The following is a 16299-nucleotide window of genomic DNA, read 5'->3' on the forward strand; positions in this document are numbered from 1 at the left end:
ATCAATGTGTGCCATCCATTAGAAGGAAGTTAAGCCCGAGCACCGGTCGTCGGTGCACGTTATTAAAGATCCCACGGTGCCTTTCGCGAAAAGTGAGTGAGTTATCTCCAACTCCCTGAGCAAGTCAAAAATTCCTGCCCTGACCGACTGCTGGGAAGACAATTGCAAACTACCTGGCATAACCCGTGTCAATAAACTCCGATTCTGCAACATCGACACTCCGTAAGTAGTATGGTGCAATGATAATGATGATGACAATGACGATGATGATGATGAATATTAATCCGAATATTATTGCAAGTACTTGTATATTTATCGGGTAACAACATTAGAGTGTGTGCAATGAGAAAGCGTTTTTGCAAATGCTCCACACCTCAAAATCAAACTTAGAGCTGCCAAAGTTGGTTTTCTGTTTCTGCCAGAAGTTGTCGGGTTTGATAATGAGCGCCATGTGGATGCTTGCGGGAAAGTATTCCTGTAGGGTTTTCAAGAGGGGCTTGATCGAGTCCCATTTCGACCCACGCATGTCCATGATAACTGTAAACCCTTTTCGTTTGCTCTCTTCACTGTGGGATAAAAGATACACGACAAAGTGATTCAGCCTGAAGTCGAGTATTATTTACTTGATGAAGAATGAACATCGTGATTAACCTTTCTTGATCTCATTCCATCAGTAATAAATCCAAACAATGTACACAATGACATCAAACAATGTACACAATGGCCTCAACTTGGATAAACTCAAGAAGAATATTTCCAAGCACAGTTGTGTGGAACTGATCGATTCCAATATCTCATCCCCAAAAAAGTGTGCACTGGAACGTGAACTAGTCCTGCTTACTTGCTAACTCAAATTGGTATTTTCCAAACAGGTAGTGATGCCTGCTGATGCACAATATTAATGACCTTTTTTGTATACCTTGTCGAGGCTCGTATGAGAGTTAACACACAACGCACATCAAGGGGGGCATGAGACATGAGGGGCGGGAGTGGGAAGGACAAAACAGTGGGGAACAGAGACATTAGGAGATCTGTGGGAAGAAGAGGGATGGGGTGGGGAACATGGGGAATACAAGGTGGACATTACAGGGACTTTCAGGAAGGAAAGCAGGGAATTTGAAGGAAGTGGGCTTGGGTGGATTATCAGGGGGAAAAGATTGAGGATTTGGATGGGGGATGATAAGAGGTGGTGGTGAACAGCTGTTTTGAAGGCCTGGGGGGAAAATGGGAATGAATAGAGTGAGGGAGTTTATTCCAAAGGCGGGAAAAAAGAGGAATGAAAGAGTGAAGGTGAGCAGTGATTCATGATTTTGGTAGTTTTACCAGAAGGGGGTTGTTGGCGGACCTTGAGCGCCCTGCGGAAATGTGTTGGGGACAAATCGCAGAGAGAGCAGGGGGGGGTGAGGCTGGAGAGGAGACGGTAGAAGACAGAAAGACCACCGACCAACCAGCGGCGAGAGAGTGAGAGGCCCAAAGACTCAGCCTCATGCAGGAGATGCCAATGATCCTAAATGCCTTGGTTTCTACAGCGTGAAGCCGGGAAAGGTGGAGGCAGGAGCACCAGCCCAGAGGGGAGAGCAGTACTCCATCAGGCTGCAGACGAAAACTTTGTAGGTGGTCAGGAGCTCAGGTGTGCCGAGGAAGGACTTTGCACGACGGAGGATTCCCAGTCGGCGACTGGCTTTGGAGGCGAGGTTGGAAATGTGACTTTCCCAGGAAAGGTCATGGCAGATAGTGAGACCCAGAAGCTTGAAAGAAAGGACTTCTTCCAGAGGATTGTTGAGAAAGTGGATGGAGGGGGTTTTCTAAACGGTCCTTTCGAAGAGACATAGTGAGAGTGTGAGATTTGTCCAGATTGAAAGAACTTAAAAGGTGAAAGGGGAATAATATGACAATCTGGTCAAATTGAGTCTATCGTACCACACTGTAGATCATTCGAGAAGTTTCTGTTTGTTCATTTGTTTGAACACTGAATTTGTTTGACTCCTCCGAACTCCTGAACCGCTGGATGAAATTACTTTTAAACTGGTGGATGTCCCCAGGGTGTGGACAGTGAGGTTTTATGGGGAAAAGAAAATTCATAGCCCTGGCGCATTCAGGGTGCGGGAAGTACCCCAATTCTCACTATATAAATGTGTATCGGAGAACGCCACCTGGTGAAAGCAGCGGTATTACAAGTCATAATAAAATATGCCATGTAGATAAAAGTGGGTGAATTGACCCTTCTGTTAGGACAAGTTCTTTACTAGTACTGTATTTATATATTGAAGATGATTTATCTTTGCTGGTGGTCCTGGAGAGGGGGGGGGAGGGGGAACACAAATCCTCTTTGTAAATTTGTATCACACAGCGCCACTCTAGGTGGTAGAGGGTATCACAAGTCTCCACCCTTCACAGTACACAGTGCAGTATTCCTTTCTCCACATTTTCCAGTGGAGTGAGGCATTTTGAATTACACGTTGGAATAAGGATAAGAAAATAACCCCCCTGGCCGCTCCCATAGGGAGTGAGTGCTTCGAGTATGTGTATATATATATATATATATATATATATATATATATATATATATATATATATATATATATATATATATATATATATATATATATATATATATATATATATATATATATATATATATATATATATATATATATATATATATATATATATATATATATATATATATATATATATATATATATATATAATTTGAGAGGTGTCTCGTTATTTGCATCTGTTTGTTTGCTTGTTTGTGGGTTTCTTTGTTTGACTTCTATGCATTCCTGAACTGCTGGATATGATGAGTTGAAAACTGGTGGTTATACCCGGGGTGTACCCAGACAGGTTTTAAGCTCAAACATTTCATGGTCCCAGGGGTTCAGGGTGGACGGGGGTGTGTGGGGGGCAAGCATAAAGGGGGGGGGGAGAGGGAGGAGCGACAAATTGTCAATGTAAATGTGACTCGTTTCGTGCTGCTCCCAGTGTGATGTGAGAGGTATTACAAGTGATAATAAAACACCCAAATTTTCTGCATGAAAACCAGACATCACAGAGAAGTGTGAGAATTATCAGTCTCAATATCAAACTCTTTTTGTTTGTAATAGTTTTGTGCACTACTGAACCAGTGGACAGAAAGAGTTGGAAACAGGTGGTTGTACTCGGGGTGTGCGCGGGAAGGATTAAGGCAAGAAATAAAATTTCATACTTCCAGATGCCAAACAAGTTTTAATAGTAACATTATAAGAGAACACAACAAAGAAGACATATGCTGAGCATGTCGAACATCGTGAAGATCGACTTGGAAAAAAAAAATTGGTAGAAACCCTAGATATTGGAATTATCATCACAAATGAGGTTGACATGGAACTCGATCACAATATCATCACAAATAAGGTGATGTCACCCTAAAATGACGAAAAATTCTCGAAACGAGTAAAACTTCATTCAGAAGCTCGAACTATCCTCAACATTTTGGACGGGGAGGGACACTCTGCATGGTCTTGCACCCTCCTCACTTCGAGTACTTGTCCCCCCTGGTCCCCACACCCCCCATCCCCAGATCTGCCAGAAATCCCCTTCTGGTGAAACTCTCAATGCCGAGTCACTGCTTACCTCCACTCATGAATTACTCTTTTTCTTCCCACCTGTAGAACCAACCTCCTCATTCTCTTCAATCTTATTCTTCCCTCCAGGGCTTCAACACAGCTGTTCAACACCATGTCAGATCATCCCCCATCCACAACCAGAATCTTTTCGACCCTCGTTAACCCTTCACAAGGCCGCCTCTTTCGGAGTTTCCAGTTTTTCCTTCCACTTCCGTGATTGAGAGTTTGCAGCTGAATCCATCTTGTTCACCCGCTGTGTCTTCCCCTTCCCCCATTCCTCCCCACATCCATTATTCATCGAAGTCTACATTTCATCATGTACATCACATATTTTGTATGCCAACCGAAACTGACAAATTCTGGAGACCACACCTCCTTGACCCTTCCACACCGCTGTTTTTAGTCCTTAGCCACGTTCCCTTCTCTTCGATTCCTCAATTATATGTTTTTCTCCCGTACACCGAAGCCTCAACTTTGAATAAGCAATATGTAGATTGGCAGTTAATCAAGATTTCGACACATTGTTGGAAACTCCTGCAATGAGGTTGAAGCACAAGGTTTATTGCTCTCACACCGCAAACAGGTGTGTATATGTATATATGTATATATATATATATATATATATATATATATATATATATATATATATATATATATATATATATATATATATATATATATATATATATATATATATATATATATATATATATATATATATATGTATATATATATATATATATATATATATATATATCTTCTTCTTCTTTCAGCTGCTCCCTTTCGGGGTCGCCACAGCGGATCATCCGTATGATCCGCATTGTGATTTGGCACATGTTTTACACCGGATGCCCTTCCTGACGCAACCCTGGTCGCCTCTTACGACACAGGGATATGGTACACCTATTTTAACTGGGGTATACACCGGCCCAGTACACTGGTACTCATTTCGCCGACCTCGGAAGGATGACAGGCTGAGTCGACCCCCTGGTGTATTAATTAATTTATATATATATATATATATATATATATATATATATATGCATATACAATGTCAAGGCTCATATAAGAGCTAACACACAGAACGTAAAACAAAAAGGGAGCAGGAGACAGTAGGGATGGGAGAGGGAAGCAGAAAACAGTGGGGATTGACACATGAGGAGATCTGTGAAAGGGAGAGGGGTGGGGTACACGGGGTAAACAAGATGGACACCACAGTGACTTTCAGGAAGGAAAGCAGGGAATTTGAAGGAGGTGGATAAGGAGTGAATTAACAGGGGTAGAAAAGATAGTGGTTTTGGATGAGGGAAGATAAGAGATGGTGGTAAACAGCTATTTTGAAGACCTGGAGGGAAGAGTGGGATTGAAGAGTGTGGGAGTTTGTTCTCAAGGTGGGAAAGAAGAGGAATGAAAGAGTGAAGGTGAGCAGTGATTCTTGATTTCGGTAGTTTTACCAGAAGGGGTTGCTGGCGGGCCTTGAGTGCCCTGTGGAAATATGGGCGGGACAGATACCAGACAAGGGAGGGGGGGCGAGGCCAGAGAGTAAACAGGATGAAGACAGACCATCGACCTGCCTGTGGAGAGAGAGACCCAAAGACTCAGCCTCATCGCAGGAGATACCAATGATTTGAAATGCCTTGGTTTCAACAGCATGAAGCCAAGAAAGGTGAGAGGCAGGACCACCAGCCCAGAGGGGACAGCAGTACCCCATCAGGCTACGAATAAAAGCTTTGTACGTGGTCAGGAGCTCAGGTGTGCCAAGGAAGGACTTTGAACGACTGAGCATTCCCAATTGGCGACTGGCTTTGGAGGCCAGGTTGGAAATGTGGCTATCCCAGGAAAAATCATGGCAGATAGTGAGACCCAGAAGCTTGAAGGAAAGGACTTCTTCATGAGGATTGTTCAGAAAGTAGATGGGGGGGATAAGGAGTGAATTAACAGGGGTAGAAAAGATAGTGGTTTTGGATGAGGGAAGATAAGAGATGGTGGTGAACAGCTATTTTGAAGACCTGGAGGGAAGAGTGGGATTGAAGAGAGTGTGGGAGTTTGTTCTAAAGGTGGGAAAGAAGAGGAATGAAAGGGTGAAGGTGAGCAGTGATTCTTGATTTCGGTAGTTTTACCAGAAGGGGTTGCTGGCGGGCCTTGAGTGCCCTGTGGAAATATGGGCGGGACAGATACCAGACAAGGGAGGGGGGGGCGAGGCCGGAGAGTAAACAGGATGAAGACAGACCATCGACCTGCCGGTGGAGAGAGAGACCCAAAGACTCAGCCTCATCGCAGGAGATACCAATGATTTGAAATGCCTTGGTTTCAACAGCATGAAGCCAAGAAAGGTGAGAGGCAGGACCACCAGCCAAGAGGGGACAGCAGTACCCCATCAGGCTACGAATAAAAGCTTTGTACGTGGTCAGGAGCTCAGGTGTGCCAAGGAAGGACTTTGAACGACTGAGCATTCCCAATTGGCGACTGGCTTTGGAGGCCAGGTTGGAAATGTGGCTATCCCAGGAAAAATCATGGCAGATAGTGAGACCCAGAAGCTTGAAGGAAAGGACTTCTTCATGAGGATTGTTCAGAAAGTAGATGGGGGGGATTTTCCAGACAGTCCTTTCGGAGAGACATAGTGAGAGTGTGAGATTTGTCAGGGTTGAGGGACATGTTCCACGTGTTGGACCTGCTTGTGATTTTAACCAGATCTGCAGAGAGTGAAGAAGCTGCTGCTTGTCGGTCTGAGGGATGACAGATGGTGCAGCAGAGGGTGGAGTCATCAGCAAAGAGATAAAGAGGATTTTCCAGAAAGTCAGAAAGATCATTGATGAAAACCAGGAAAAGAACAGGGCCCAGAACACTGCCTTGAGGAACTCCAGCCTGGACAGGAAGAGGTGATGAAAGAACTCCATTTATGGCCACATGTTGACTGTAACAGGAGAGGAAGTCTGCGAGCCATGAGTGGAGATGGCCTTGGATACCATAGGAAGAGAGTTTGGTGAGCAGGGCAGGGTGCCAGACCAAACCGAAGGCATGCGATACGTCTTGGGAGATGGCTCTGATCTCGTGTCTGGCATTAAGGACCTCCAACCATTGTTGGGAAAGTAGGAGCAGCAAGTCCAGGGTAGAGTGACCTGCTGTGAATCCAAATTGATGATCCAAAATCAAGCCATTGGAGAAGAGGTAGGATTTAATGTCAGAAGCGATGATGGGTTCCATCACCTTGCTGATGATTGGAAGAAGGCTGATTGGTCTGTAGTTGCAGGGATCTGTTTTTGCACATTTTTTTTATGCAGGGCAGTGATGTTTGCTGTTCTCCAAGCAGATGGCAAATGACCTGGAGCAAATGAGAAGTTGAATCGAACAGAGAGAGGGTGAGCAAGAGCAGGTTTTTAGGACACGTGGGTTGATGCTGTCTGGACCGGTTGCAGAATAAGAGTCGAGGTTTGACAGCAAGCTCTCCACCTTGTCAGGAGGAAAGGACACAGAGTCCAGAAACAGCTGGGTGTGACTAAGTAAGGTGGGTATGGAAAGTGATGGGTTTTGGACACAATATTTCAAGCAAACACAGAGTTTAGGCATTCAGCCTTTTCATGTGCAGTGTCAGCTGTGCAGCCATTTAAGGTAAGGGAGGGGATGGAGGGGGAACATACACCAGAAACAGACTTAACTCGATGCCACCAGGATTTGGAAGAGGGAGACAGGTTTGAGAGTTCGGACTTCAGATGAGAAAGATGTTGTTTCCTGGCTCTCCTCAGAGTAGACACACACTTGTTCTGATCTTTGTGGAAGGAAGTGAGGTTGCCTTTAGTAGGATTTGCCTTCTATGAGGCAAATGCAAGTCGTTTCAGGACAACTACCTCGCCACAAGCTTCAGTGTACCATGGGCGGGAGGAAAGGTATGAAAACTGAAAACGACATGGGACCTCTCTAAATATGTTTTTTTTAAACCGCCTCTCCTATAACTGGCTCCCTCTGCTCTCTCAACCCTCCGACGTTCCCCAGAAAGTACAGGACAGATGCGTTCCTCAAGTAACACCCTCCAAACGAAAGTTCCAAAATGCAGGTTTTTCATTCTTCCATTCCTTTTTTCACCCATTTGTGGAACCACCTTCCTGAGGCTGTTCAATCCCGCTCCTCCTTCCAGGACTTCAATCAGGTGGTGCACCATGTCACCACCCCAACCCAACTCAAGTTATATAATTACTCCCAATAACCCTATATCAGCAAACCCAGTCATATTCTCACAAGTTGCTGTGTGTCCTTCCCTCCTCTCTCTTTCTCTCTCTCTACTCTTCCCCTGTTCATTGAATCCTCCTGCTTGTTGTGTTTGACTGTGGCCATGCTGTGATTCTTTATTACCTCTGCCACTGAAGGTGGGCGGACATTATGTTTTCACCAGCGTCTGGCTGTTTGTTTGTCTGTGAACAGAATATCTCAAAACGTTGTGCACGGATTTGTACGAAATTCGGTGAACAGGTTGGATGTGTGACAAGGACGAAATGATGAAATTTTGGTGAATATCCAGATCCGGATACTGGATTTTTTTTTAAGTGAAACTTCACCATTGAGAGATTGAGCCAAAAACTATATATACCATGATGTTTGAAAAAGTGGATGGATTATGAAAAAAAAACTAGTTGGTTGAGTTGGTGAGGTTACAAGAATAAGCAGATTCGATTTGGGTTAAGGTCCAGATTCAGATCCAACCTATCAGTGGGACACAAAGTGTAAACTGTTCCGCCTGGCAGAGGTATGCGCTCTCCCTAACGAGTGCCGTTCTAGTATAGTTACCTTGTTATTCCATGAACTTCTGCATTCTGCTAAAACACATCAACACATCATGCATCCAATATAGCAGTCTAACAATCAAAAGGTGGTGAAAAAAAAGGTTTCCGAACTCGAACAGCCAAATAGACCTGCAATAATGTTGAGTCGAAAATAACATTTTGTCACTTTCACAAACATACCGAGCTATTCTGGCCTCATGCAAACACAAACAGCTTGGAGAAGGAAAGGTAAAACAAAGGCAGGATACACCAGGCAAGCAAGCAGGCCGATTGGATTGTTTTTTTTTTCCTTTCAGCTGACACAAGTTTCTCTATTTATATATATTTTTTTAAAGGCAAGGTGAGAAAAGCAAAACAAATGATAAATAAAATGGCATTCGGTCGAGCGCATACCTCCACCAGGCTAAACAGATTATGATTTGTATTCCACTAATAGGGCAGATCTAAATCCGGACCGAAGCCAAAATCGAATCCGCTTGTTCTTGTCACCGAACCAACTCATCCACCAAGTTTCATCATAATCCATCCCCAACTTTTTGAAATATCTTGCTCTTGTCACCAAACCAACTCATCCACCAAGTTTCATGATAATCCATCCACAACTTTTTGAAATATCTTGCTAAGGCCGAGGTCACATTTGCCACGGCGGCCGTGGGGTCTTCAAAATCTACGGCCACTAGCAATTATACGGCGGCCGCAGTATTTCCACGGCCACATAATGCAGCAGTCACGCATGTTTTAATTTTTCGGGGAACCGCACGGCGTATTTAGGCCGAAGTCACATTTGCCACGGCAGCCGTGGGGTCTCCAAAATCTACGGCCACTAGCAATTATACGGTGGCCGCAGTATTTCCACGGTCACACAATGTAGAAGTCACATATGTTTTTATTTTTCGGGTAGCCGCACGGCGTATTTATAAATTGTGGAGACCGAAAACGTGGGGGTGCCGGACGGTCTTTGATTTGATGTCGCACGGTGACCTTAGGGCGTTCCTGCGGCGGCCATGGAATTTTCAAGGCAGACGCAAGGTGCCCGCAAGGCGACCGCAGGGGGGCCCTAAGGCGAACGTGCAGCCAGACGGATGGTAACGAATGGGTTTTTTTTTTTTTCGGCTTGTCAAATTGCTACGGCGAACGTAGAAATGAAAAAAGTTATAACTCTGCGTTATAATTCCACGGCGACCTTACGACCTGTAAAATATAGCCAAACGGCGTAGGGCCACCCTGAGGCCACCACAGGAACTCTGCGGCCGCCGCACGTTTCTGTCAATTCAGAGGGCGTACGGCCGCCGTATCCTCGCTGTAGAGCAAATGTGACTTAGGCCTTAGGTCTTAGAAATTGTGGAGACCGAAAACGTGGGGTTGCCGTAGGTCTTTGATTTGATGTCGCACGGTGACCTTAAGGGGGCCCTGTGGCGGCCATAGAATTTTCAAGGCAGATGCAAGGTTGCCTCAAGGTGCCTGCAAGGGGACTGCAGGGGGGCCCAAAGGCAAACGTGCGGCCAGACGGACGGAAACGAGTGGGTTAATTATTATTTTTTTTTTTTACCAGTATTTTTGTTTCGGATTGTCGAATTGCTATGGCGAGTGGAGAAATGAAAAAAGTTATAACTCCGCGTTATAATTCCACGGCGACCTTACGGCCTGTAAAATATAGCCAAACGGCGTAGGGCCACCCTGAGGCCACCGCAGAAACTCTGCGGCCGCCACACGTTTCTGTCAATTCAGAGGGCGTACGGCCGCCGTATCCTCGCTGTAGAGCAAATGTGACTTAGGCCTTAGGTCTTAGAAATTGTGGAGACCGAAAACGTGGGGTTGCCGTAGGTCTTTGATTTGATGTCGCACGGTGACCTTAAGGGGGCCCTGTGGCGGCCATAGAATTTTCAAGGCAGATGCAAGGTTGCCTCAAAGTGCCTGCAAGGGGACTGCAGGGGGGCCCAAAGGCAAACGTGCGGCCAGACGGACGGAAACGAGTGGGTTAATTATTATTATTTTTTTTTACCAGTATTTTTGTTTCGGATTGTCGAATTGCTATGGCGAGTGTAGAAATGAAAAAAGTTATAACTCCGCGTTATAATTCCACGGCGACCTTACGGCCTGTAAAAGATAGCCAAACGGCGTAGGGCCACCCTGAGGCCACCGCAGAAACTCTGCGGCCGCCACACGTTTCTGTCAATTCAGAGGGCGTACGGCCACCGTATCTTCGCCGTAGAGCAAATGTGACTTAGGCCTAAATAGCGTTTTTGGCCCCATCGCTCAATATTGAAGAATCACTTGAAAAAGTTAAATTCTCGTATCCAGATTCGGATCTTCACCAAAATCAAATCAATCAGTCATTGTCACACACACACAACCTGTCCACCAACTTTCGTCCGAATCTGTACTCAACTTTTCGAGATATCTTGCTCACAAAGAAACAGACAGACACACGGTGGTGAAAACATAACCTCCTTGCACATGAAGTGGCAGAGGTAAAAGGTATGACAAAACAATTTGTTGGATTATAAACTCCCATGTCATCACTATAAGATCAATAGGTGAGAAATGTGTGAACAGAATCACATTTCCCTCCATGGCCTGTTGAATCACAACCACATTCATGTTTGTGCATTTTGTATGCGCTTTTGTGTGCTAGTGCACGGTCATGTGATAGTTACAAAAGAGAACCGAGGAGCATCCACATACAGCCGACACAGTGCTCAAAGTGAAAATGAAGGTAACGAAGCACAAGGTGATCAAGGATGCCGTGGAGAGTCAAGATCGGGTGAAAGAGAACAGCTTTGAGGTACAATAAATAAATGATAAGAGATGAAGAGTAATTCTCTGCCAGAAGCTTTTCACATCATGTGTTTAAATGGCTCATAAAATTGTGTGCGGAAGCATGTTCCCTAATTATTATCGGTGGGAATGATGAGGTTTATCAAAGTTACATTTGTGCAAATGTGCTTTTCCCTTGCAGTCAATTGCACACGGACTTGTGCTGGCACACAATTATTTACAAATGAAGTACAACACGTTGGGGGAACACGCATTGAACAGATTGATGAAAACATCTCGTTGTGAAAAACAGAGCGTAAAAGGAAGGCATGATGAAAGAAAAGACGAAAACATTTGTCGCACAAGCTGGCTTCAGTAACAGGCTTAGAAGAACACAGGAAGGTCTCACCAGGGCACAGAGGCAAGGTAGATAATAAGATGACGAAGATCTTCCTGCTTTATTCTGTCATGGTTGCTACGAGCTGGAAAGGTGAGGATAGGCCCACCTCGACGGTCCCGGCCTCCTGGAAGGAAACAAGGCCATTTCAAAGGTGAATCTGTGTTTTGAATCTGTATATGATTATAAAATAGAATTAAACTTTTTCCAAGGGCTGGCAGGATGGCCAAGAGGTACACACACTCGCATCTTAACTGTCTAGCCTGGGTTTGAATCTCAGCCCAGCTTAAAAGTTTCATACCGATGGTTCATGAGCAGGATGAGGCATCACTGTGTGTGCTATCCCTGGGAAGGACGTTAAATCGGGCGTGCAGATTGCCATCATTACCTCCGTCACCTAAGGTGGAGGTGGTTATCTTTTCACCCCTTTCTGTCTGTCTGTTTGTCTATTTGTTACTTGGCAAAAAAAAAGTTTTGCCAAGTATGTTGGTCTGTAGCATTTGTCTGTCTGTAACACGATTTTTGGCCACATTTTTCAAGAAATTGTTCTGAAATTTTTTGTGTGTGCAGTTGACCGGCGAACGACAGCAACGCTTAATTTGGGTGAAGATCTAAATCTGGATCCGGATCTGAGAATTTTTTAAATGATTCTTCACCATTGAGAGATAGGACCAAAAACGACATATATATATATATATATATATATATATATATATATATATATATATATATATATATATATATATATATATATATATATATACCAAAAAAAAAGGTGTCCCAAAAGTCTGGATCCATCGGAATTTTCCTAACATACAATTTGATATTTTTCGTTTTCTTTCAGATCCAAGATGGCTTCGAAACTAACAAGAGAACATCGAATTGAACTCATTCTCATGTACGCAAGACAGGATTCTTCACATTGAGGAGTTGCTGCCGAATTCAATAGAAAGCATCCTGATATATATGGTGTGTGTGTGTGTGTGTGTGTGTGTGTGTGTGTGTGTGTGTGTGTGTGTGTGTGTGTGTGTGTGTGTGTGTGTGTGTGTGTGTGTGTGTGTGCGTGTGTGTACAGCTCTGGAAAAAATTAAGAGACCACTGCAAAATTATCAGATTTTCTGGTTTTACTATTTATAGGTATGTGTTCGAGTAAAATGAACATTTTAGTTTTATTCCATAAACTACTGACAACATTTCTCCCAAATTCCGAATAATGTCATTTTTTGCAGAAAATGACAACTGGTCAAAATAACAACAAAGATTCAGTATTTTCAGACCTCAAATAATACAAACAAAACAAGTTCATATTCATTTTTAAGCAACACAATACTAATGTATTAACTTAGGAAGAGTTCAGGAATCAATATTTTGTGGAATAACCCTGATTTTCAATCACAGCTTTCATGCGTCTTGGCATGATCTCCACCAGTCTTTCACATTGCTGTCGGGTGACTTTATGCCACTCCTGGCACAAAAATTCAAGCAGCTCGGCTTTGTTTGATGGCTTGTGACCATCCATCATCCTCTTGATCACATTCCAGAGGTTTTCAATGGGGTTCAGGTCTGGAGATTGGGTTGGCCATGACAGGGTCTTGATCTGATAGTCCTCCATCCACACGTTGTGGATGTGTGGCATGGCTGTGTGGCATGGAGCATTGTCCTGCTGGAAAAACCAATCCTCAGAGTTGGGAACATTGTCAGAGCAGAGGGAAGCAATGTTCTTCCAGGACAACCTTGTACCTGGCTTGATTCACGAGTCCTTAACAAAGACAAATCTGCCAGATTCCAGCCTTGCTAAAGCACCCCCAGATCATCACCGATGCTCCACCAAATTTCACAGTGGGTGCGAGACACTGTGGCTTGTAGACCTCTCCAGGTCTCCGTCTAATCTAACCATTAGATGACCAGGTGTTGGGCAAAGCTGAAAATTGGACTCATCAGAGAAGATAACCTTACTCCAGTCCTCTACGGTCCAATCCTTATGGTCTTTTGCAAACCTCAGCCTGGCTCTTCTTTGCTTCTCATTGATGAAGGACTTTTTTCTAGCTTTGCACGACTTCAGCCCTGCCCCTTGGAGCCTGTTTCGAACCGTCCTCGCCGTGCACTTCACCCCAGCTGCCATTTGCCATTCTTTTTGAAGGTCACTTGATGTCATCCTACGGTTGTTGAGCGACATTGGAATGAGTTGGTGGGCAACCCGGTCAGTGGAAAGTCGTTTTCGCCCTCTGCCAGTCTGTAGCTTTGTTGTCCCCAATGTCTGCTGCTTGACCTTGTTCTTATGAACCGCCATCTTTGAAATTTTAAGGATGGAAGCAACATGACACTCACTGTATCCCTCTGCCAGGAAAGCCAGAATTGAATCCTTCTTTTCCTCACTCAAAACTTTTCTTTTCAACTCTTTTGGCATGGTCAATAGTTTATTTTTTGATTCCAATTACTTTTGAGGTACTACTAGCACTGTTTGTGCCATCCAGCTGGTCCAATTGCAAGAGGATAGTGATGACCACAGTGGTTTTTATACTTTTCCTTGTTAAATAAGATTAGGTTCAGGTGATCACCGAATCAATACCTCACTAAGTAGAATGAGGTGTGCCTGTGTTGGAATTCAAAAGACACTGGAATGGAATGGCTGCCATACATGTAGAGATGCAGATTTAAATTTTTTTTGGAGTGGTCTCTTATTTTTTTCCAAGGCTGTGTGTATATATATATATATATATATATATATATATATATATATATATATATATATATATATATATATATATATATATATATATATATATACATATATATATATATACACATATATATACACAAGTTCCTCTTCCCTTCCTCTCCCCTGCACCCAAACCCTCCTCCAATAACCTCTTCATTAACAGTGTGGACCTCAAACATCCAGGGCCTTCGCTCAAACCTGACAGATCTCTCCATACAGGTTGCCACTGACAACCCAGACGTAATGTGCTTAACAGAAACTTTCCTCCTTCAAGACATCTCTGACTCCCTAGTTTCTCTCCCTGGATACTCCCTCCTCCGGTATAACAGACCTGAACCTCGTACTATCGGCGAAGCTGGTATCTTCATAAAAAAACTCTATTCCTCGCTCACCATGCACTGTCCTCTCTCCCCCACACCCCCAGGAACACCTGTGGCTATGGCTGCCCCTCCACTCCCACTTCATGTTTATATGTGTGTTGTTCCAGCCACAAAACAGTAATGACTCCATTTACATCTCGCTCTCCAAAAACATGGACCAACTTCTACCCTCTCATCCCAACTCTCGCTTCCTCATATATGGTGACTTCAGCTGTCATCATGCCAGTTGGCTCGGTGTGGGTACCTCTTTCACCTGCCATGGCACTTCAGCAAAAGACTTCTGCGACTCATTGGGACTGACTCAATCAGTCAACTTCCTGAACCGGATCTCAACCAATGGTACTGCATCTCTTCTGGATCTGATTTTGACAAATTTCCCTGAAAATATGTGTGTGTGTGGTCGTATGGCAGCTTAGCTATCATTTCTTGAAGCGCAACTGTGTTGCTGATGCAGTGCCCCTCTACCAATACACACACTGGAACTGGTACTCATTTCGCCGACCTCGGAAGGATGACAGGATGAGTCAACCCACTGGTGTATTAATTCAGCGGCCGACGGGGCTTGAACTCAGGACCCTAGGATCCCAAGCCGCCAACCTAACCACTGACCCAACACCAGGCTATGCCCAGAAAATATCTGATGTTCTTCCTCAAATACAATCGGTTCAACTGACCATATCCTTGTTAAAGTCGACATCTCTCTGGCTGTTATTCGCGAACCAACTCAGCACCGTCAAATCTGGCATTTCACTCAGGCCGACTGGCAGGGACTTCAAGCAGCCATCAAACTTCTTGACTGGACTCCCACCTTGACTTCCTCTGACACGAACCCTTCCTGGGAATTCTGCCATCGAAACTTACTCTCCCTCATGCACAGATTTATCCCATCTCGTCTTCAGTTGTCCTACCCCTCCGCTCGCCCATGGTACACTGAAGCTTGCAGCGAGGCAGTTGTCCTGAAACAACTTGTCTTCGCCTCATGGAAGGCATGTCCATATGAAGGCAATCCCAGTTCCATCCACAAAGCTCGGAACAAGTGTGTGTCTACCCTCAGGAGAGCCAGAAATCAAGATCTTTCTAATCTCAAGTCTGAACTCGAAAAACTCTCGACCTCCTCCAAACCCTGGTGGTATCTCATCAAATCTGTTTCTAGTGTATGTTCCCCCTCCATCCCTTCGCTTACCTCAAATAGCCACACAGCTGACAGTGCACACGCAGGTGTTCCTGGACTACGTGTCCTTTTCTCCTGACAAGGTGGAGAGTTTGCTGTCAAACCTCGACTCAGATTCTGCAACCGGTCAAGACGGCATCGGCCCTTGTGTCCGAAAAACCTACCTTGCTGCTCTTGCTCACCCTCTCTCTGTTCTATTCACCCTCTCATTTGCTCAAGGTCATCTGCCATCTGCTTGGAAATTAGCAAACATCACTGCCCTGCTCAAAAAAGGTCCAAAAACAGATCCCTGCAACTACAGACCAATCACCCTTCTCCCAATCATCAGCATTATGGAATCCATCATCGCTTCAGACATTAAATCCTTCCTCTTCTCTCATGCCTTGATTTCCGATCATCAATTTGGATTCAGACAAGGTCACTCTACCCTGGATATGCTACTTCTGCTCTCCCAACAATGGATGGAGGTCCTCAATGCCAGACATGAAATCA

At 44.4% G+C, this 16299-nt stretch overlaps 1 protein-coding gene across 4 annotated transcripts in view; it reads right to left on the bottom strand.

Annotated features, from left to right (window-relative positions):
- LOC147029374 (triple functional domain protein-like) overlaps window positions 1-16299 on the bottom strand; it is a 497357-nt gene that overhangs the window by 298924 nt on the left and 182134 nt on the right. For all 4 annotated transcript variants that reach the window (XM_085872379.1, XM_085872381.1, XM_085872378.1 and 1 more), the window contains 2 exons: window positions 11550-11664; window positions 374-566 (listed from right to left, as the gene is read on the bottom strand). In XM_085872379.1, the coding sequence (XP_085728505.1) occupies window positions 374-566; window positions 11550-11664 (308 nt within the window). The remainder of the gene's footprint in view (window positions 1-373; window positions 567-11549; window positions 11665-16299) is intronic.

Source organism: Eptatretus burgeri, chromosome 3 (genome assembly GCF_056783735.1).
Source record: "Eptatretus burgeri isolate ZD-2024b chromosome 3, Ebu_testis_v1, whole genome shotgun sequence".
Lineage (NCBI taxonomy): Eukaryota > Metazoa > Chordata > Myxini > Myxiniformes > Myxinidae > Eptatretus > Eptatretus burgeri.